This window comes from Elephas maximus, chromosome 3, assembly GCF_024166365.1.
Source record: "Elephas maximus indicus isolate mEleMax1 chromosome 3, mEleMax1 primary haplotype, whole genome shotgun sequence".
NCBI lineage: Eukaryota > Metazoa > Chordata > Mammalia > Proboscidea > Elephantidae > Elephas > Elephas maximus.
This window is the reverse complement of record NC_064821.1, coordinates 49,375,581-49,396,519: the sequence shown is the minus strand read 5'-3', so window position 1 is coordinate 49,396,519 and position 20,939 is coordinate 49,375,581. Positions and strand designations below refer to the sequence as shown.

The window sequence follows — 20,939 nt, the reverse complement described above, 5'->3', positions numbered from 1 at the left end:
CTGCCTCTTCCTATGCTTTCAACCTGTTCGCAGAGGACTTCTGGGAAAGCAGAGGGCAGCCGCAGCACCCCCCTGCCCACATCCCCGTTAGACTATACCGCAAGTGTGACGCGAGCAGTGAGATTGTCTGTGGAAGGCAGAAGAAAAGAACGTTGCCTTCTTTGATTTCTGGAAGAGGTATGTTTGGGACAAATAGGCATGTGACCAGGCTAGCAGGTTCGTAAATTCACTGCAAGAGTGTTTTATGTGTCCCGGGGGGCAGGGGTGCGGATCGTTAACGTGCTTAGCTGCTCTCTGAAAGGTTGGCAGTTGAAGTCCACCCAGAGGCATCTTGAAGAAAAGTCTGATGACCTGCCACCAAAAACTCAGCACAGTTCTATTTTGACACACGTGGGGTCGCCATGAGTTGGAATGGACTTGATGACAGCTGGTTTGGTGTTTTGGCTTTTGGTGTTTTATGTGTGTGTATAACGTGTCTGTGTTCATTTATGTTACGTATACAACTGCAGATATTCATTAAGCACACAGACATACTTAGATGAACTATCTGAGCCCAAAGGAGGTGGAGCTCCACGTACCTGGGCCGCCATGTCATGTTTTGTCTGATGGGCGGAATGCCATCTCACCCAGGTGTGGGACCTGCCCATCCTGAAGTGATTCATTCTGGTCCACGACATCTCTGAGCACAGCCCATCAATTAGCAGCGGTGACTAACAAGGAGAAGAGGTGTGCTATGTTGAGCAGGCTGACCTGCTTTGGCCGGAAATGACAAGCTAGTTTAGCTGCAGTCAGCACCTTCTCCCAGAGGTCTTGGCGCAAGTTCTCCAGGCTGGCCTGACCCACAGGTATTGCTGGGCCACGGCTGAGCCCATGGCCGTGAGCTTCCCGCCAGCATTTCTGGTCCATCAGCGTGGGGCGTGGGTTCTGGCTTGAGCCCGGCAGCCGTCGGGACCCTCCTAGATCTTCACATGACTCGTGTTCTGTGTTTCCACAGGGCGGCACCTTCCTATTTCTCCTTAGCCGCTGCCCTCCCCGTCACAGTTGAGCACCTGTTTGCCTGAAGTTAATTTCCAGAAGCAGGTAAGGACTGAGGGAAAGGGCTCTCCAGTGTGGTTCTAGAACAGTGTCGGGAAGGGGGCCTGGGCTCTCAGGTGCCAGGCTGACTGCGGAGTTAACTCCTCCTGTTTCTCTTCTCCACTGTTCCCAGTCATGCTCGTTCCTCAGGTTTGCAGGCTCTTAGGGTGGATCATGTGGTGCTGCTGACTTGGTTTAGCTGTTCGATCACGTGCAGACGCTGAATTACTATGTGATATCAGCTCTGTAAATCCCATACACTACATTGTATTTGTGTGCAGTGTTGCACTTTAAATACAACAAACTATAAATACACTTTTTTAAATGCAAGCATTTAAAATACACAATGATTTGTTTTTAAATGGACAGAGCAAAAGACAAGTGCCAGGACCCATGGGGCAGAGGCGACTTGTGTATCTGAAGGACTCCCCTTGCTGTCTGGTCCAGCCTGAGGTTACTTGATATTGGTCTAACAGGTGCAAGACTGTCCTGGATCTAAGTGTATTTTCTAACTTATGTAAATGTGGTGTTCAACAGCATTAGCTTCAACCTTATAAATAAAAAAGAGTGCAGGCGACTGTGTCTGTGTTCAGGACCACTCATGCTGTCAGAGGAGCCGGTGCTCAAAGCAATTGACCAGAATGGGTTGCCTTTCCTAGATGGGAGAGACCCAGGCCGGCAGCCTAAGTCTCTGATTGCTGCATGATCGCAATATTCAGCAATCATTCGGGTCCCTCCTGCCCTTACCTCCTAATCCTTCTAAAGTGAGATCAGCAGCTTAGAAGCTGGCGGTCACATATTGGTAGAGGTTAGGTCCCTGCCGAAGCTGTGTAAGAGCATGATGTCTGAGGACACCTCTTACAAATGACCTCTCATGTCCCCTGGAGAACGTAGCTTGGCCTCTCATACCTAGAGCTTTTCGCCACTTTATAGGAATCTGTGCAATGGTTGGGAGCCACTTCCTCACTGTTCTGCCTGGACCAGCTGCGTTTCCTCCAGCAGAACTGGTGGGAGACTGTGGGGACAGTGTGGGGTACATTTGTGTGTCAGAAATGAATCCATGTACCTCAGTATCTCTTAATTGCCTTTACCCCAGTCAGATAGAATTTTCTGGAGTTGCACCCTCTTTTCGCCTAACACGTAGCCGTCCGTGGCATACTATGTAGACACCAACCTCCTCCCTCACTATTTGCTTGGATGGTTGATGGTTGCCTCTTCTCCCCTCTCCCATTTCCCTTTCCCTAGTCAGCTTCTTGGAGCCCTGGTGGCATAGTGGTTAAAAGCTCAGCTGCTGACCAAAAGGTTGGCAGTTCGAATCCACCAACTGCTCCTTGGAAATCCTGTGGGGCAGTTCTGCTTTGTCGTGGATAGGGTCACTCTGAGTCAGAATCAACTCTATGGCAACAGGTTTTTAGTCAACTTCTAGAATGTTATGTCTTAAGAGAGAGAGTGTTTTGTCTCTGACTTGGGCAGTAACACAGAGAGACTTCTGTAGACTTCAGAGTGGAAGCACCACTACATTTCAAGCCATGGGATGATGATGAGGACTGCTAGGAGACCGTAACAAGAAGCGTCATTACTCTCAGATCCTCCCCAGAGAGCCGCATGAATAAGTATGTCCAGATTAGTTGGAATTTATGTAATTTAAACACAGTTTGATGGAGACTGGTTCTTGCTCCCTACAGGGGAGAATAAGAATTCTCAAGTGAAGTTAGTCTGGTACCTGTCAGAGTTGTGATGCGTGTTTGCTTGCCTAGGCAGCAGCCCAAGCACACTTTAACACACCTGTGGCACAGCAGCCACAGAAACGTCTGTGTTTGTGTTGATTGTGATTTATTCTATTCGTTGTTAATTTTCCTGTCTTCGTACCCTTACTGCAGGTCCTGTTTCAGATAGAATTATGTAAACCAGCCATTCTAGACCATTTGGATTGAAGTGCAAAGGGCTGGAACTTGTGCTTGTGGGCTGCTCTGGGCGACTCCTCTCTTGTAGGCAGCAGAGTGCTGTCAGCTTGTAGCTGGAGCTAGAAGAATACTAGATAACCAGAATATTTAGAAATTATAAGTTAAGAGTATTCCCTAAAGCAAGAAGAGCCAGGTTAAGAAATGGTATCTGCCAGGGAAGCCTGGTGAAGTGAGAGTACTCTGGCTCCAAATGTCTGCCCAGGCAGCTGCTCAGATACCCAGTTATATCCCAGGCCCAGCAAGCCCCCTGCCCATTATATCGTGAGGTATCAGAGGCCCTGGGGGCAGTGAGGACTCGACGGGATACCCAGGAGAAAGCATCCTGTGAGTACGGGTTGTTGGACAAAGCAAAATTTCTGCTCTGAAGGATATCTAAAAATGTAACATGACTTTGTGATGTGGAACAGACATCCCCTCTGTAAGCACCTACTGTGCGCCAGGACCCCCAGGTAGGTCCTGGGGATGTGCCTAAGGGAAACAGACATACATCCTTGCCTAGGTAGAGCTGGCGTTCTCCGTGAACAAGTCGATCTTGCTCTGGGCCCTGGGACTGGAGCGTGGCTTCTGATGCCAGGACCAGGGCAGGTGTGATATGTATTCCACCTCAGGTGTTCACTGGGGGCTAAGGATTGGCCTGCTTGAACCAGATTGGAAAGTTCCCTCCCTGAGCCTGTTGGGGTGGTGAGTGGGGGTGTGACACACACTGGAGCTGTGGTTCTTTTATGTGTCGCGACACCTAGTGGCCTGTCACTTGTATCTCACACTCACAAACCAAAAAAAAAAAAAAACACCAAACCGGTGCCTTGGAGTCCATTCTGACTCATAGTGAGCCTATAGAACCCAGTAGAACTGCCCCATGGGGTTTCCAAGGAGCAGCTGATAGATTACAACTGCCAGCCTTTTAGTTAGCAGCCGTGGTAGCTCTTAACCACCAAAGCTCTCATGCTCATGAGGAGAGCAAATGAAAACTAACCCTTGGTCATAATACAGAATTGGAAGATTTTTACTCCTGGAATGCCTGGCTCTCAGTTTGAAGGCTTTACAGAGCACTTCAGGTGCCCTTTGGAGAACACGGGAGTCCCTGGGTGGCGCAAACAGTTAATGCACTTGGCTGCTAACTGAAAGGCTGGAGGTTCAAGTCCACCCAGAGGCACCTTGGAAGAAAGGCCTGGTATATACTTCTCAAAAATCAGCCATCAACAACCCCACATAGCACAGTTCTACCCAGCACACACGGGGTTGCCGGGAGTCGGAGCCAACTCAAACTCGAAGACATCTGTTAACTGGTTTGGATAACACGATCATTCAAGGAGGGAGCCCTGAGTAGCGCAGTGGTTAAAGCACTCATCTACTAACCGATAGGTGGTTGCTGTTAGGTGCCATCAAGTTGGTTCTGACCCATAGAGAGCCTATGTACGACAGAACCAAAAGGGAGGTGGTTCGAACCCACCCGCCGCTCCACGGGAGAAAGATGGGGCCGCCGCTCCACGGGAGAAAGATGGGGCAGTCTGCTTCCATAAAGATTTACACCCTTAGAAACCCTATGGGGCAGTTCTATGCTGTCCTGCAGGGTCACTATGAGTCAGAATCGACTGGATGGCAGCAGGTTTTCGGTTGGATCATCCAAGGCACATGCAATTACTCAGAAACAGAAGTCCTTTGAGAAAGCTAAATTTGGTTATGGGAGACTGGACCAGGCACTTTGGTCTCTTAACATGATGACATGGGATCCTGAATTGACGTGGATATTGTAGGATGGGGGCTGTCTCCATATTCCATTCAGCCAGTGAGGAAGCACCACTATCACTCAGCACCCATCGGGTCTGCTGGGGAACACAGTGGTGTGCAAAGCCCTTCACTGGGGAGGTGGGGGGTGGCATTATGTGACAGTCTAACAAGATGTGTTTGAAAATCAGGACAATAAGACGGGGTTAGGAGAGTGACCGGGGTGGGAGGCGCAGAACCTGTGTCAGTTACGATGTCAGGGAAGTCTTTTCTGGGAAGACAGCCTCAACCTGGGACCTGAAGGATGAAAAGGAGCCAGTTCCAGGCTGAGGGGACACCCTGTGCAAAGGCTTCTGGGGGAAAAAGAGCTGCTTGGAAGAAGCTCCATTTCAGTTCTAGAAATGGAAGGCAGAGTGGTAAGTGGAAACATGAAGAGAAGCCAGGATGGAGAGCGAGCCAGGGCCGGGTCTACATGGTTTGGAAAGGCCCTGGCAGGGGCCTGAAATTTATTCCAAGGTAGCATTTAAAGCAGAAGAGGGATATCAGCGGTTTTTTTGTCCTTTTTTTTTTTTTTCTTCCAAACTAAAGATTATTCTGGCAACTGGATAGAAAGAAGGATGAGAAGTGGGGAGAGGACACGGTGGCCGTGGGAAGAGGTGGAGAGCCATTCCCCTTGGCTGAAGTGCAGGTTTACCTGCAGGGCTGCAGGCAATGCCGGGAGCCTGAGTTCACCTCCAGACTGTGGAGCGTGTCGGGGAGGTGGAACAGAAGGCTGTGAGAAATGGGATGAGGACAAGTTGACAGGAGAAGTTGTCCTAGAGCCAAGCTTCTTTTTGCCTCAGCATGCTAGGAGCTCAGAGTCACCCACAGCCTCTTGTCCGAGAGATATGACTCTATTTTCCAGTTGTTAATCGGCCCTTTTCTGGGCCCAGGCTGAGGGGGAGGGGACAGAAAGTAGACTAAGGGAAATCTGGGTGTTAGTGGGGAGCCCCAGAATGGTGCAAACGATTAATGCACTTGGCTGCTAACCAAAACGTTGGAGGTTTGAGTCCACCCAGAGGCACCTCAGAAAAAAGCCTTGGTGACCTACTTCTGAAAAAGCAACCATTGAGAACCCTATGGAGTGCAGTTCTACTCTGACACTCATGGAGTTGCTGTGTGTCTGAATTGATTTAGCAGCAAACTGGCTGGTTTGGGTTGTAGTGGTGGAGAGGAGACCCAGCCATTTCACACACAGGCACACAGAACACACGCCTGCTACTGAAGCCCCAATTGCCAGTTTTGCAGTCTGTTGTGTGGCTTTTAGGGCGAGGGCCCCATTAGCTTACAGGGAGGAGCAGTTGACAAGTTTATACCGGAGGCTCTGCAGAGCTTCAGAGTCCGCCCTTTGCCAGGAGAGCTGCCTGGCCCGGGAGAGCCTGCCTGTCCAGGGTTCCGTGGGCCCTGTGGGATGCCCGGGCGTGAGGCGCCCTTGGCCTGCCAGCTCAGTCCCTTGGTCCTCCAAGTGCAACTCCTTGGCACCGGGGCCATTCAGGCTCCACCCCCACCAGCTGCTGCGTTATTTCTGACTCATCCAGGAGTTACAAGTGTGTAACCAAATCCCTCCACACCCGGCTTCTTCCCCTCCGGCCCCTCCTGGAGGGAGGACTCTCGGGGCTTCTCTCCTGGCACCTTTCTGAGTGTTGGGTGCCTGGTGCACCTGGACCCAGCTGCTGGTCTTCACAGCCACCTGCGGAGTCTCCCTTGGACAGGTGGGGTGGGTTGTGAGGGTGGTATGGCAAGCCCGGGCGGGCACCCATGCCCTGCAGCCCCAGGCTAGCCTTTCCCACTGAGGGACTCCTTGGAGCCTGGCGGGGGAGCTGGCCTCTTGCTCATGAAGCCGTCTTGGGAATTGGGGGTTGGGTGCTGCTCTCGAGGTTTCCTGAGCCAAAGGGCCCAACCAGCTCCCACTGGTCACGTCACTTTTGTTCCCTGTGGAAGTTGCTGGCTTTGAGAACTGAGGACTCCGTGGCTTTTTGCACCACATTCCTGACTGGGGAGAGTGACCTGCAGGCAGGAGCCTGTGGAGAGGGTGGCTGGAGGGCATAGCTGGCCTGAACCTGGGCCTCTCAGTCCCCTGGGCCCCGCAGCTCCGCTCACAGAGGCGCAGGCAGGCTGCCCCCTTCCGCTCCTGCTTGGTCTGGCTGTGTGGGACAAGACCACTCACCCCTGCTCCAAGCTCTCAGGAATAAGACCCTGAAGTGTTATGCTGCCTGATAAACCCTAACAGAGTGCCCGGGTGTCCGGTGGGAAGAGCTCCCTGGGAAGGTGTGGGGCACCCAGGAGGTGTCTGTATCTGGTGTGTGTCTGCCTGACCCTGCCCTTCAGTGCTGCTCCTTGCTCCACAGGGATCCCCAGCACTGGGCCGGGGGGATGAACCGTGAGGGGGCTCCCGGGAAGAGTCCGGAGGAGATGTATATTCAGCAGAAGGTCCGAGTCCTGCTCATGCTGCGGAAGATGGGCTCAAACGTGAGTGCCCCAAACTCTGCCCAGGGCGCGGACCCGCTATGCAGGGCGGGCAGGGGGACTGCGGCCACCTCCTGCAGCCATCGTGCTACGGGACGGTGCTGCTGGACCTGTGGGTGGCTCATGGTGACCAGTCTTGCCATCCCCATAGTCCTGACCTTCCTTTCCTCTGTCTCCCAATGCCCGAGCGACTTCTCCCCCAGAGAGGCATCAGGGCAACTGGGAAGGCCGGGCATGGAGAGCTGGGCAAAGGGTAGCAAACGACGTTGGGGCATCTCAGAAAGAGTGGCTTCAGCTGGCTGTCACTCCAGGAAGGGCCCTGGGTAGACTAGATGTGTTCTCAGATTCAGCCAGAGTGGCAAGGCCTGTGCACCCCAGGGACCGAGTTTTGGAGGTGGCTGCGGGGGGAGGGGTGCTGCTGTGGAACTGAAGGCCTTTAGGGCTGTTTGCCCCAGCTGCTGGGGAGAGGGGTCAGGTCTCAGGAACAGAGGAGAGGCCACTGCAGGGGTGGATTATCTCATAGGCAAGGTAAGCACTGTGCTTACCTTGCTTACCAGATCATCTGTAGTGAACAATTTCAAATAGGTTTCACCACAAACCCTTGTGAAATGGTTTACTACAGATTAGTAAATAAGCAAAGTAAACCCTTGCTTACCTTGCTTACGAGGTCATCCGCCCCTGTCAGGGATTGCAAATTTAAAAAGAGGCTTTGATTCCGTAGGGAGGTGCTGTGGTGTTGGGAGAGAGACAGATGTTAGTGTACCTAAAAGCAGAAGTCTTTGATGTAGTGAAAAAAATGTGAAATTGTTCACTACAGATGATCTGGTAAGCAAGATAAGGGCCATGCTTACCTTGCCTATTGGATAATTCTTGCCTGGCCACTGCTCAGGGACCGAGGGCTCAAGGGGCAGGGCGGGGCCTTTGGGGAGCAGGTGCACGTGGCGCTTACCTGTGGCGCTCCCCCCTTGCAGCTGACGGCCAGTGAGGAGGAGTTCCTGCGCACCTACGCAGGTGTGGTCAACAGCCAGCTCAGCCAGCTACCGCAGCACTCCATCGACCAGGGTGAGTCCAGCGGCAGCACAGAGCTATGGCTCCTTTAGAAAGCAGCCCTCTTGGCTGGGTGGTGCACGAGAGAGATGTGGGGCAGATAGGCAGGGGCCGCAGCTCCCTCCTCCCCACAGCTGGCCCAGCACCACAGCCACATCCAGACATAGAGTCCAGGGAGCCTCTGCAGCCTTCTGCTTGGCCTGTCTCCTTCCCCAGGCCGGAGCCAAGGACCCAATCACGCAGATGATAGGGTCCCTTCTAGGCCTGGAGGAGGCAGGAAATGGAAGGGCACTGGGGTCCACCATCACTGCAGAGGCTCAGGTTGTTGCATTTCCTCAGCCTTTGACATCAGCAGTGCCCTGGCCCCTGCCCACCCAGCACCCTGTCCAGGAGGAGCAAAATCCTCCTTGTGTGCTAGGACAGGGCCGTCACTGCTGGCCTGGCTGTGGCGGGAAGGGCTGCCTGAAGGCTCTGGAGGTCTCCTTGCACCCAGGGGCATTGAATGTGTTTTGGGTAACCTCAATCAGTGATGATAATGATACTGAACCAGAAAAGTAAATAAATAAATAAAACCCATTGTCATTGAGTTGATTGTGACTCATAGCAACCCTGTAGGACAGAGTAGAACTGCCCCATAAAGTTTCCAAGGAGCACCTGGTGGATTTGAACTGCCGACCTTTTGGTTAGCACCTGTAGCATTTAACCACTGCACTACCAGGGTTTCCAATAATGATAATAGGTAGCATTTATTGTTGTTGGATGTCATTGAGTTGATTTTGACTCAGTGACTTCATATGACAGAGTAGAACTGCCCCATAGGTTTTTTTTTTTTTTAATAATTTTTTTTTCTGTTTTAGGTGAAAGTTTACACAGCAAATTAGTTCCCCTTTAACAATTTTTATACACATTGTTCTGTGGCATTGGTTACAATTTTACAATGTGTCAGCATTCTGATTATTTCCATTCTCTTTGTTCTGTTTCCACTAATTTATCTTCCCCTCATGCCCCTTGCCTTCTCATCTCTGCTTTTGGGTAAATGTTGACCTTTGGTCTCATGTAGTTAATTGTTTAAGGGAGCACATTACTCATGGGTGATACTGTTTATAAGCCAATGCGTTATTTAGTTGAAAGGTGATCTATAGAAATAGCTTCAAATCCAAGTTCAAAGCTTATCTTAGGACAATATTCTTGGGGACTCCTCTAGCCTCTATTGGTCTAGTAAGTCTGGCTTTTTTAGGAATTTGAGTTTTGTTCTATATTTTTTCTCCCATCTATCCAGGACCTTCTGTTGTTTCCCTGGTCCAAACGGTCCATAGTGGTAGCTGGGCACCTAGTTCTTCTAGTCTCAGGTGAGAGAACGCTGTGGTTCATGTGAGCTGTTAGTGCCGTGGACTAGTTTCTTCTTTGAGCTTTTGGTTACTTTCATTCTCTTTTGTTCCACCCATAGGGTTTGCTTGTCTGTAATTTTTATAGGAACAAATTGCCAGGTCTTTCTACTGCAGGTAACGCTTATTGAGTGTTTAGTTTGTAGCAGGCACTGAGCTAATGCTTGATCTACATCATTTCATTTTAGATAGCTACGATTTGTGTTGCCTCCATTTAATAGGTAAAAAAACAGGGGTTTGGAAGCAGTAAGTCACCATCCTTGGTCACACAGCCATTACTGGGGCCCAGGATACAGACCTGCAGCCTGACTACAGAGCCAAGCTCACAACCACTGGAGCTGAGGCTGTGGTAGGCTGCTGGGCTGCTCCGCGATCCTTGGCAGCCACTCAGGGCTCTCCCTTTCTTGGGCCCATCCTGACAGTGCAGCCAGTCATCCTTTCCTTCTTTTATTCTTTTTATGCTGAGTTGGAATTATTGGCCATAAGATATTCCAACCTCTGCGTGTCCAGGCATGAGTGGGTTCCCAGAAGCGGAGTGCTGACGGTGCATCCAGCAGGGTGAAAGGCAGGCCTGGCCCATGGGGGCTGTTTGTCTGGAAGCTGACCTAGATCCCCAGCCAACCCTTGTTCTCCTGGATGTTGTGGGGCTCTGCCCTGGTACAGGGGCTGGTTCCCAAGCTCTGATGCTGTGCGTGACCAAATCTGTGTACGCAATGCAGCACAGTCTCCACCAGGCTCTCCCATGCCTCAGGCCACTCCTGGGACAGCCGCCCACCTCACAGCCTGCCCAGGCAAGTCTGCTCAGGTGTGTTGGCCAATGCAGCCATCTCAGGGGAGGGAGGTGCCAGGCATGGAAGCTACTCCCCCTCTCCTCTCAGGGTCTTTTCCCTTCGAGGGCTGGCCTGGGTCCCTTTCCATTGGCTTTTGAACCATATCTGAAACCCTCAGGCTTTTTTGCTCTTAATGGAAAAAATGTAAATAAGCTATAGGACAGTCTTTCAGTATAGAAAAAACTGAATAGCACATACACCCCCCACCCACATTCTCACACATGTACGTGTACTTTAAAAAAAAAGAAAAAGAAAGGCTGAAAGAATATTTTATCGGAGGTAGGACTATAAGAAAGTTACACCTCCCAAGTCATACATTTTGTAAAGCTAATTTGTTTAACGTTACACAGGTGCCTCTTTTGTAACAAGGAGAAATTTTTAAAACTATGGGCACCCAGGTGGCACAAACGATTAAGTGCTCAGCTACTAACTGAAAGGGTTGTGGTTAGGGTTTACCCAAAGGTGCCTCGGAAGAAGGGTCTGGCAGTGTGGTTCCAGAAAAATCAGCCATTGAAAATCTTATGGAGCACGGTTGTGGTCTTTCACGGTGGGGTTGCCATGAGTCGGAATCTACTCAATAGCATCTGCTTCGTTTTTGGTTTTTTTTTGGTTTTCAAAAAATATATTTTTAAGCAAGCTCTTTTTTATCTCTCTGAGCTAAACCAACAGTTGAGAATGAAAATGAACTCCACTGAGTTGTTTGAGAAGGTTACGGTGACCTCACCTTGCTGTTGTTGATCTGGCCTTGAAACTGCTGAGCACCTAGATGTGACACGGTGGGCCTCAGAACCCCCCTCCTGGACATGGGGTGTCTGTGGGCAAGCCTATCTGCCCTCTGGTGGGGGGTTCCTGGAGCCAGGGAGCCTGGGAAGAATGTCTGGGGAGGTGGGTGGGGTGGGCATGGTCCTTTCTGCTGGGCAAAGCATGGACTGCCTGGCTGGCTGCCAAGGCCCGACCTGCATGGAAGGACAGGAGACAGAGGAGGCTTGAGGACCCCTGTGGACTGAGTGAGGTGGGCAGGGAGCAGCCACATTTACAAGAGCTCCTGAGCATAGTACTATTTTGTTTTTGTGCCCAAAGACAACATAGACAAGCACAAAAACAATGACAACCAAATGGCCATCAGTCCAGTATCTCCACTCTGGGGGCACAAGCCTAGGAGCAGGCCCAGGAATTTCTTTCAGAGCCTTGGAGCTCAGTGGATCTCTGCTAAAATTCTATTCTGGCCAACCTGCAGGAGATGCTGGGTGTTGTCCCGCCTGTTGCTGCAGGGCATACTGGTGTCAGAGGCTCCAGGTGCTGCCCAGGTGGCAAAAGCCCTGGATTCTTGCTTCCAGTGCTTGGGGAGGAGGCAGAGACCCCCATATGAATGGCTGCCTGAAGCCTGTCATGAGCGCCTCCTGCCCACTAGGTGGCACTGTCTCTCAGCAAATGCCCCATTCTATCTCCCACTGGTGCTGGTAACTTTTCCATCTTCAGCTCTTCCCTGTGATATTCCCTAAAACTGAAGAAATGTCTCCAAGTCCCAGGCTCCCCTAGGTTGGGAGGCTTGAGGCTGCCCCACCAACAAGACAGCACTCGGCATTAATCTTAGACCCCAGCACACGTCCCCTCTAGGGAACTGGGATACTGCTTGCCCTCTCTGAGGCCCCCAAGGGATTATGGGCAGGCTCAGGGCCTGTTCATCCCTCCACCCACTGGCTCTTGTGCAGCTGGCTTTTGTGCCCTGGCCTACCCCGTCCTGTCAAGCACCTGCTGGGTACCAAGTGCTGTGCCAGAAGCAGGGGACCCACAGTCAAGCCTGCAGGGGCCTGTACCCTGGAGGTTACTAAACATTCCAGCACAGGGCAGGGGGCCTCCCGAGTGTTAAGGGGGACCCTCCTCAGTTCTTAGCCTGCCTGCCTGCTCTGCTGGCCTGAGACCACCAATGTCAGCGTCCTTCTAGAAGCCCACCTTTCCCTCCCTTGGGCTCTGTCTATCTGTCTGTCTCCCTCCCTTCTCCTCCCCTCCTTTCTCCATTTTCTGCATACCTCTGCCTAGTCTCTTCTTTTCCCTTAATACGTGCTGCTGTTCCCCACATTCTGTACTCCTGTGAGTTCAACAATGAGCTCTGGTCAACAGCGCCTTCCAAACACAGACCCTCAGCCCAGACTGCCACCTGACCCCTAGACCTCTGTGTACAGCTGTCTACTGACAGCTTGCCACAGACACCCCAAACTCAGCTGTCTAGATTTATAACCTCTCCCCTCTATTCTCTGCTGTGATCAATGTGCCACTAAATACCCAGGATCTCAGGAGACTCACCCTTGAGTCTTCTCTTCCCCTAATATCCAGTAAGTTACTGAGTCTTTTTTTTCTTTCTTTCTTTTTTTATTGTACTTTAGATGAAGGTTTACAGAATAAATTAGTTTCTTATTGAACAATTAATACACATATTGTTTTGTGACGTTGGTTGCCAGCCCCACGACACATCAACATTCTCCCCTTCTCAACCTTAGATTCTCCATTACCAACTTTCCTGTCTCCTCCTGCCTTCTCGTCCTTTTCCCTGGGCTGGTGTACCCATTTAGTCTTGTTTTATTTTATAGGCCTGTCTAATCTTTGGCTGAACGTGAACCTCAGGAGTGACTTCAATACTGAGTTAAAAGGGTATCTGGGGAGTTACCAACTCCTTTAAATTATCCTGCCTTAATGTACCTCAAGTCTGCTTCCTCTTCCCCATCGTGGTCTGAACCCCTGTTTTGGTTTGACCCCATGTTAATTCTTGTCTGTTGTTGTTCGTTGCTGTCAAGTTGATTCTGTCTCATGGCAACATCATGTGTGAGGTAGCTGCAAATAGCTCCTAGCTGGCATCTTGACTTCTCGTCTTACCCCCTCCAGTCTACCTCCACCTCATAGCCAGAGCAACTACATCAGCAGGTCTCTCCCCCACTTCAAATCTTTCACTGGCTCCCACTGCTTCTATGTATAAAATATTGATTGTTTTCCTGGTTATACAGTAATGCCTTATCATTGTAGAAGATGGGGTAAAAGGAGAAACAGCAGAGAAGTTTATAGGATAAAGAATCCTACTACATAGCTATAATCACTGTTAACTCTTACTAGATTTCCAGTCCCCTTAGCGTGACAAGCAAGACACCCTTGTTCTCACCCTGCCCACCCCCGACACCTCACACGCACCATCAGCAGCCACAGTGAATAGCTTTCGGCTCCTGTCTTGTCCATTACTCTTTTCTGCCTCTGTTTGCCTCTCTGCTGTCAGGAACCAAACCCTAACTTGCCACCCTTCCCTGTCTGCCAGGTCAGGCTGCGGACCCTTCTGATTTCCATCCACGTGTGTACACCTGGGGGCGCTGCTTCCCGCACTGTCTCCTGTTCAGCCCCTTGGCCAGCCTCAGCTCCTTGAGCTTGAGACCGTGGCTACCATCTTCGATTTTATGGGCCAGACACCAACAGGCCCTCAGTGAGTGCTCAGATGAATGACCAGGCCAAGTTGTGGATCCTGTGGACCCCCAAGAAAGAGCGTGACATGGGATGAATTCTCTGAGCACTATCTTCCGGTCCCCAAGGGTGACCAAGCGGACCTGACAGCCAGACCGGGCTCAGCTTTGAACCAAAGGAAATCAGTGCTTCCCTGGGAAGGTCGCCTTGCTGAGTAGGCCCAGCTGCAGGCATGGGGTGGAGAGCGATCGTTCTTAAGCAGGCTGAGCAGAACGCTGACTCTGTTTCTTTTTTATCGCCAGTGCTGTTCTCTGTATATCAAATATTGATTTTTTTCCTGGTTATTAAAGAATGCACAGTCATTGCAGAAGGTTGGGGAAAAGTAGAAACAGCAGAAAGGTTTAAAGACTAGCAGACAGGAAGAATTCTGCTATGTAGCAATAATCACTAATTTAAAAAAAAAACAAAAAACCCATTGCCATCCAGTCGATTCTGATTCATAGCAGCCCTATGGGACAGAATGGAACTGCCTTTATAGGGTTTCCAAGGAGCAGCTGGCAGATTTGAACTGCCGGCCTTTTGGTTGCAGCTGAGCTCTTAACCGCTGCGCCGCCAGCACTCCAACACCTCTGGTTAAATTTCCTGGCAGCCTTTTTTAACATGTGTATGTATCTCCATTGTAAAATTAATATTATACAGTACAAACATTTTAGTATCCATTTTAACACCCATTTTTCACCTACGATGATTGTACTGTTTTTAAACAATTTTAAAGAAAACATTTTAATGATGGCCGAGCACTCAGCCATGTGACCGTGTCATATTTAACTGACCAATCCCTTATTGCTGGGCATTTGTTTCTCATTTTTACTTCTAGTTGTAACAGCAGGCATTTATTGATTTCTCCCTGTGTGCCACTTTCCTTGTCAAGTAACAGACGAGGGCTATTTCAATGCGTTCTCATGACAACCCTGGGAGGTGGCTGCTGTTGTAGGCCTCACTTTAAGATGAGAAAACAGGCAAAAATGTAATCAGTGTCATTCAGTTGTGTTGGTAAATGTTTTGGTGTGTATAATTTCACTATAGTTTAAAAAAAAAAAGAGACAGAACAAGCTCAGAGAGGTTAAGTAACTTGCTCAAGGTCACACAGCAAGGCAGTGTGGGTCCAGGATGTGATGTACATGGGACATCACTGTGTATAAATCTTTATCCTCTTTATTTGTTTTAAGCTAAATTCCAAGAGTGGCTTACAGGCTATGTGCATTTTTAGGCAGAACAGTGTTTTACCAAAGGAGCAGGTTAATTTAGGCACAGTTACGTGATTGTAGCCGATGCTATTTCAGGAGGAGGTAGGAAAAATTGGGAAGCGCTTCCTGCTGCCTTTGTATTTATTCTGGGCCCTTCACTTGCAGGCGCCTTTGAACGTGTGGCTTCTCTGAGAGTCCCTCTGTTCCTGCCTCAGCAGGAAGACAGGGACTGGGCACAGGCAGTGTGCCCACAAGACCCAGTTCCAGGCCCCAGATGGCACTTTGGAAAGGCCTCCCCATAACCGGTTGGCTGCAGAACTGCATCCCTGTGCAGTGCCTTGGACAGGCCCCATCCAGGCACCAGGGGGCTGAGGGGACCCCTCCCCAGACACAGCCCATTTTGTCAAGCAGGCTGCTCATCCTGTGATTGGCCTCTGCCCTATCCCTCTTCTTGTACCCGAGAGCCATGGTACTGCTCTGGTGGCTCTCGGCCTGTCCCACCCCCATCTGACTACATGCATTCTCCAGGTAGCTGTTCCGGGAAGATTCCCCATGCCTCCGGCCCGCCTGCTGTCTGGGTTCTACTGGCTGTGCCCCTAGGAAGCCGAGGCTGCTGGCTCAGAGTATACGCCCAGAGAACCTAAAGTAGGTCACTCGGTCTCAGAGTTATTCTGGGGACCGTGTTAAAATACTAGTGGTCATGGGCAAACCGGCAAGGAACCAGAGTCTCCAGGGAAGTGGCCCAGCACTTTATAATTCACCAGCAGCCCTGCTCTGTCCACCACCCACTGCACCCTCTCCACAGCCCTGTGGGTAGCCCTGCGGGTGGTTGGCATGTGGGCTTCTTCTTACAGCCAAGTGCAGGAAGTTCTTGCTGGAATCCTCCCACACATCCGTCAAGCCTCTGTTCTTTCACTTCCTCCAGGAAGCCCTCTGTGACCCCTTCCCGGGTCCACCGGTGGCCAGCTCCTGGAGTTCCCTGCAAACCTTTGTCAGTTGTAGCCGCTATCATGTTGTGTCGGGAGCTCCCTGGAGCTGTGCTCGGTGCTGTGTTTACAGTTACGTGTTGTTGCTGTTGGGTGCCATGGAGTCAGGTTCTGACTCAGTGAACAGAGTACAGCTGCCCCGTGGGGTTTCTCGTCTGTAATCTTCACAGGAGCAGATCACTGGAGCTTTCTCCCATGAAGCTGCTGGGTGGATTTGAACCATCAACCTTTTGGTTACCAGCTGAGCATTTAACCATTGTGCCACCAGGGCTCCTTCACAGTCAGCCTTAGCCCCACTCCTGGCCCAGAGTAGGTGTTTTGTTGGATTGAAGCATAGACTGAGCCAAACCTCAGGGAGACTGAATTGTCACAAGTGGCTTCTCCCGCAGGAGAAGGTGGGGCTCCTCCTTGGCACATGGCCCCCCACTGCTGGGTGTCTGCCGAGGTTCCCGGGTCCCCTCTCTCCCCATGTGTAGGGATAGCATCAAGCCTTTGCCCGAGGCTCCAGACGATAACAAACCCTGGACTGAAATTATAGTCAGGCCCAGTGAGAATTCCAGTATATAGGACAGGAAACTAATTTTTCTTAACTTTAATTAACACTTACATAAGAATTACCTATAACCTAATAATAATACAGTTGAACCAAAAAATCAGGTGTGCATTGACTGAAACTGGGGAATCCACTAGGAGAATTTGGTATATGATAACGTGTCACAGAAAGATTAGAAGCAATCCCAAGGAAGGGTCCAGAATGTGATGAAATGCAGGGAAGTTTTTCGATTCAGCATTCTGGCTCTGAAGGGCCTGCTTTGACCCTTCAGTAATCAGTGTATGGTGTTCTGTTGTTTATAACTGAGAACAAATAATACTTGAAAGGCTTCAAAGCCCCTCATAGGACTTCATTAGCCCCCCAGCACCCCAGTAGGGGGTGGGCCTCTCTCATGGAGAAGGAGCATCGGGGGCCCCTCGGTCCAGTGATTAGACAACTCCACTCACACTGACCATCCCTGCTGTGTGCCAGGGGCGAGGCCAGATGATGGCACTGCCACCGAGCTGCTGGCCCTGCCACCGAGCTGCTGGCCCAGCGGGGCAGACAGACTCACAGACGGATGTGTAAAGAGCTTGGGGCACACAGGTAAATGTGTGACTAATTCTGTTGTTGGTTATATTTTTGTTGTCGATTTGTGACTTAGGAGACCCCTTGTGTTACAGAGTAGAACCACTCCATTGGGTTTTCTTGGCTGTAATCTTTATGTGGCAGACTGCCAGCCCTATTTCTTCAGCAGTACTGCTGAGTGGGTTTGAACCGCCAACCTTTTGGTTACTGGCTGAGCACAAACCATTTGCACCACCCAGGGACCTTTAAAGTATGACTGATTCTGAAGGGAAGCCCACCTCCAAGGCCACAGAGAGAGGGTGCCATGTGAACTGAGCCCTGAATCCAGGAAGTATGGAAAGGTGTATATAGACAAATTCGGAGTGTGTTAACCTCCTAGGGCTACCATAGCAAAGTGCTGAAAACTGGGTGACTTGAAACAACAGAGATGTATTTGCTCACAGTTGTGGAGGCTATAACTCCAAAATGATGGTGTTAGTAGGACCACGCTCCCTCTGAAGGCCGTATAGGGAGAATGTGTTCTGTGTCTCCCTTAGCTTCTGGTGTTGCTGGCAGTCCTTGGCATTCCTTGGCGTGCAGACATGTGGCTCCAATCTCTGCACTGTTGTTACATGGCATCTCCATGTGTCTGTGTTTGCTTTCCACTTCTTTTAAGGACGCCAGTAATATGGGATTAGGGCCCAGCCTAATGACCTCAACTTGATAAATCTGCAAAGACCCTATTTCCAAATAAGATCACAGTCACAGATACTGGGGGTCAGAACTTGAACATATCTTTTGGGGGGCCACCATTCAACCCATAACAGAGGGAGAAGGGTGTTGAGGCCAAGGGAGGCCCCTTGAGTGTGGACCCAGTGGAGTGCCAGTATTTGGTATATTCATATCCCTCCAAGAGTCCCGTTTGGTGCTTGCCAGGCAGGTGGCGAGTGGCTGGGAAGATGAAAGCGTTCTGGATGGAGTGGATTCTGAAGGAGCAGGGGTCCCCATGCACCTAGAGGGGAAGACGGCCAGGTCAGGTGGTTGTCCAACAGAGTGAAAACTGAAGGGGTGGAGGTCATGGGACAGAGGCTGAGGCTGGAGGGTGATGGTGACGTCTGTGTAGGTGAGAGATGACACAACACATTCCTGGGTCATATCGGTGGGACGTTGAGAACTGGGAACCACAGGCAGGGGTGAACAGGCGATGTGGAGTTTGAGACCAGAGCCGAGTGGAGTGGATGAAGATGGTGCCTGGTCCAAGCAGCTGATGTGGGAAGGCAGGAAGAGGAGCAGGGGTGGGAGGAGGGGTGAATCCTGAGTGGGAGGTGCCAGCGGGGTCCAGGAGGGGGGCGGAGTGTGGGTCTGGAGCTCAGGTGCTAAGCAGGGATTGGGAGCGTGGGTGAGGGTGGAAGCGTGGAATCGAGTGAACAGGCAGAGTAATGGAGGGAGAGCTGTCACCCCACCCTGTGAGCCAGGCAGAGGCCCTGAAAGGAGAAGGGTCAGCAGGATCACCGTCTGCACCCACTGGGCTTAGCAATCAAGAGGTCACTGGTGACATTTACCAAAATAGTTTCTATGGAGCCAGGGCTGGAAGCCAGATTGTATGGGTCAGGAGCAAATGGGAAGTGAGCACATGGAAGCAACAAGGACAGGCATCTCTTTCAGAGTGTTGGCAGAGAAGGGACGAAGCTTCTATGGGGTTAGACCAGGGGACAGTCTGCAGCATTGAGTTATCAGATGTGTGGTTCACAGACCACCTGCATCTATATCACCTAGGATAGTTGTTAAAAGTGCAGATTACCGGGCCCTGCACCAGCCCTGCTGAATCAGAATGTCTGCCAGCAGAGCCTGGGGAATCTGCGTTTTAAATAAGCCCCATGGAGATTGTATGCCTGCCAGACTTTGAGAATATGGGAGGACTTTGATGAAGCCCTGATCATCTCTGACCCGTGGATGGACCAGCCCACCCCCTCTCGCAGATTCTGCCCCTTCTCCTGCCCAGTCAAGCTCTTGGTCTGGGGGAGCTTATATTTTGGGGGACCAAGAATTTGAATGAGGAGAATGAGTGCGTCACTTGGGAAAGCAAACCACCAAGACAGTGTGTGTGTGTGTCTGTGTGTGTATTGGGCTCAGCGGGAGTGGGGAAGGTGGGGGTAGGGGTTGAGGCAGGTTTGGGAAAGCACATTTACGCTTCAGGCAGGTAGACTAGAACCCCAAGTTATGACCACACAAATGTGGTTTTGTTGCTTGATGCTGTTGATGTCATCCCCGAGCGGTTCATTTGGTGGGACAGGTGCTATTCATCACATTTTACACATGGGGAAAACTGAAGCAGAATGTGCAGGGGCGTCCCCTGGTCCCACAGGTGATCAGAGTCAGACCCAGGCCCAGATCATAGCTTTCTACCTGGGTCCTGATGTCCTCGCCTTCCCTGAAGCCTGGGAAGCCCTTCATCTGCCAGTGAGCTCTCAGGCAGTGGATACAGGAGCCCGGTGCTGCGCCTGGAGCAGATGGCCCCTCTGCTCATTCACTGGCTGGTGGCCTCGGGTACATGGTTGATCTGGTTGTCAGCTTGGAGCCCCAGTAGGCGCCACTGAGTCTGGTACCTGCTTTGGCTGCTGAGACCTTGGTGGAGCAGAGGCTGCCGTCCCCATAGCAACCAGAGTGTCATGCTGTCTCTGGGTAAAAGCCACCCCCTGGGAACCTTGGAGCATCAGAACTCAGATGAGCAGAACGTCAGCTCGAAGCCTGGGGCTGCTAAAAACAGTGTCTACCTCCGGGTGTGCTGGGAGAAGCCCAATCCTGGCTGTGCCCAAGGCTTATCCCAGTAGATACTTTTCCCTTTGGCCATGTCTGTGACCTGTTTTTCCAGGCAGCCTCGCTGCTGGTTCATTTCCCCAGAGCTGGTCACTGGGACACTGCAATTTTGGGTAGCCAGGCAGCTGATGCTAGTTGGTGTTGACAGCAAGGTAATGAGCTCATGGGGGGAGGAGGAGGTACCCAGCCAAAATCATATGGCCGAAAAGGCAATAGGATATCCAGAATGGGATCGTCCTGAGCAGTTTGGAGCGTGTGGTCATGTTTTCTCTCTGGCCTGATCTGCCAGGTGCGTGGAAGGTGGGCCTTTGGGTCCCAGGACACACAGCCCAGATTAACTTCCTACACTGACGATCACCCGCAAAGCCCCCCCCCCCCCCCCCCGCCCACCATCAGCCATGGGAATTTGGAGGCTCAGGGTATCGGGATTGTATTTCTGAGTTTTCCAGGTCCCATTCACTTCCTCTCACTAGGAAGGTGGAAGACCCCAGAGGTGTTCCAAGGTCATAGATATTTGGCCTGACTGTTTCGGAGACAAACACACCAAATGTCCAACCCGAGAACGGTCCTGGGAAGCTCCTGACAGTGCATGGAGCCTGTAGGAAAGTGCCGCAGAAGCTCCAGGTCCCCGAATGCTGTGTCATGGGGAACAGGGCTCAGTGATGCAGAGGCTCCAGGTCCCCAGAGTGCCGTGTCGTGGGGAGCTGGGCTCAGGATGCTGCAGAGGTGCCAGGTCCCCGGAGCGCCATGTCGTGGGGAGGTGGGCTCAGGGTGCTGCAGAGGCTCCAAGTCCTCCCAGAGTGTCATGTTGTGGGAAGC

At 51.2% G+C, this 20,939-nt stretch overlaps 1 protein-coding gene across 4 annotated transcripts in view; it reads left to right on the top strand.

Annotated features, from left to right (window-relative positions):
* CTNNBIP1 (catenin beta interacting protein 1) overlaps positions 1-20,939 on the top strand; it is a 76,239-nt gene that overhangs the window by 39,664 nt on the left and 15,636 nt on the right. For 2 of the 4 annotated variants that reach the window (XM_049877865.1, XM_049877866.1), the window contains 3 exons: positions 995-1,080; positions 7,151-7,271; positions 8,240-8,330. In XM_049877865.1, coding sequence (XP_049733822.1) covers positions 7,176-7,271; positions 8,240-8,330 — 187 coding nt within the window. In that variant the 5' untranslated portion in view covers positions 995-1,080; positions 7,151-7,175. Of the gene's footprint in view, positions 1-994; positions 1,081-4,603; positions 6,515-7,150; positions 7,272-8,239; positions 8,331-20,939 lie in introns of those variants that run through there. The other 2 variants (XM_049877868.1, XM_049877867.1) reach the window with 2 other exon arrangements.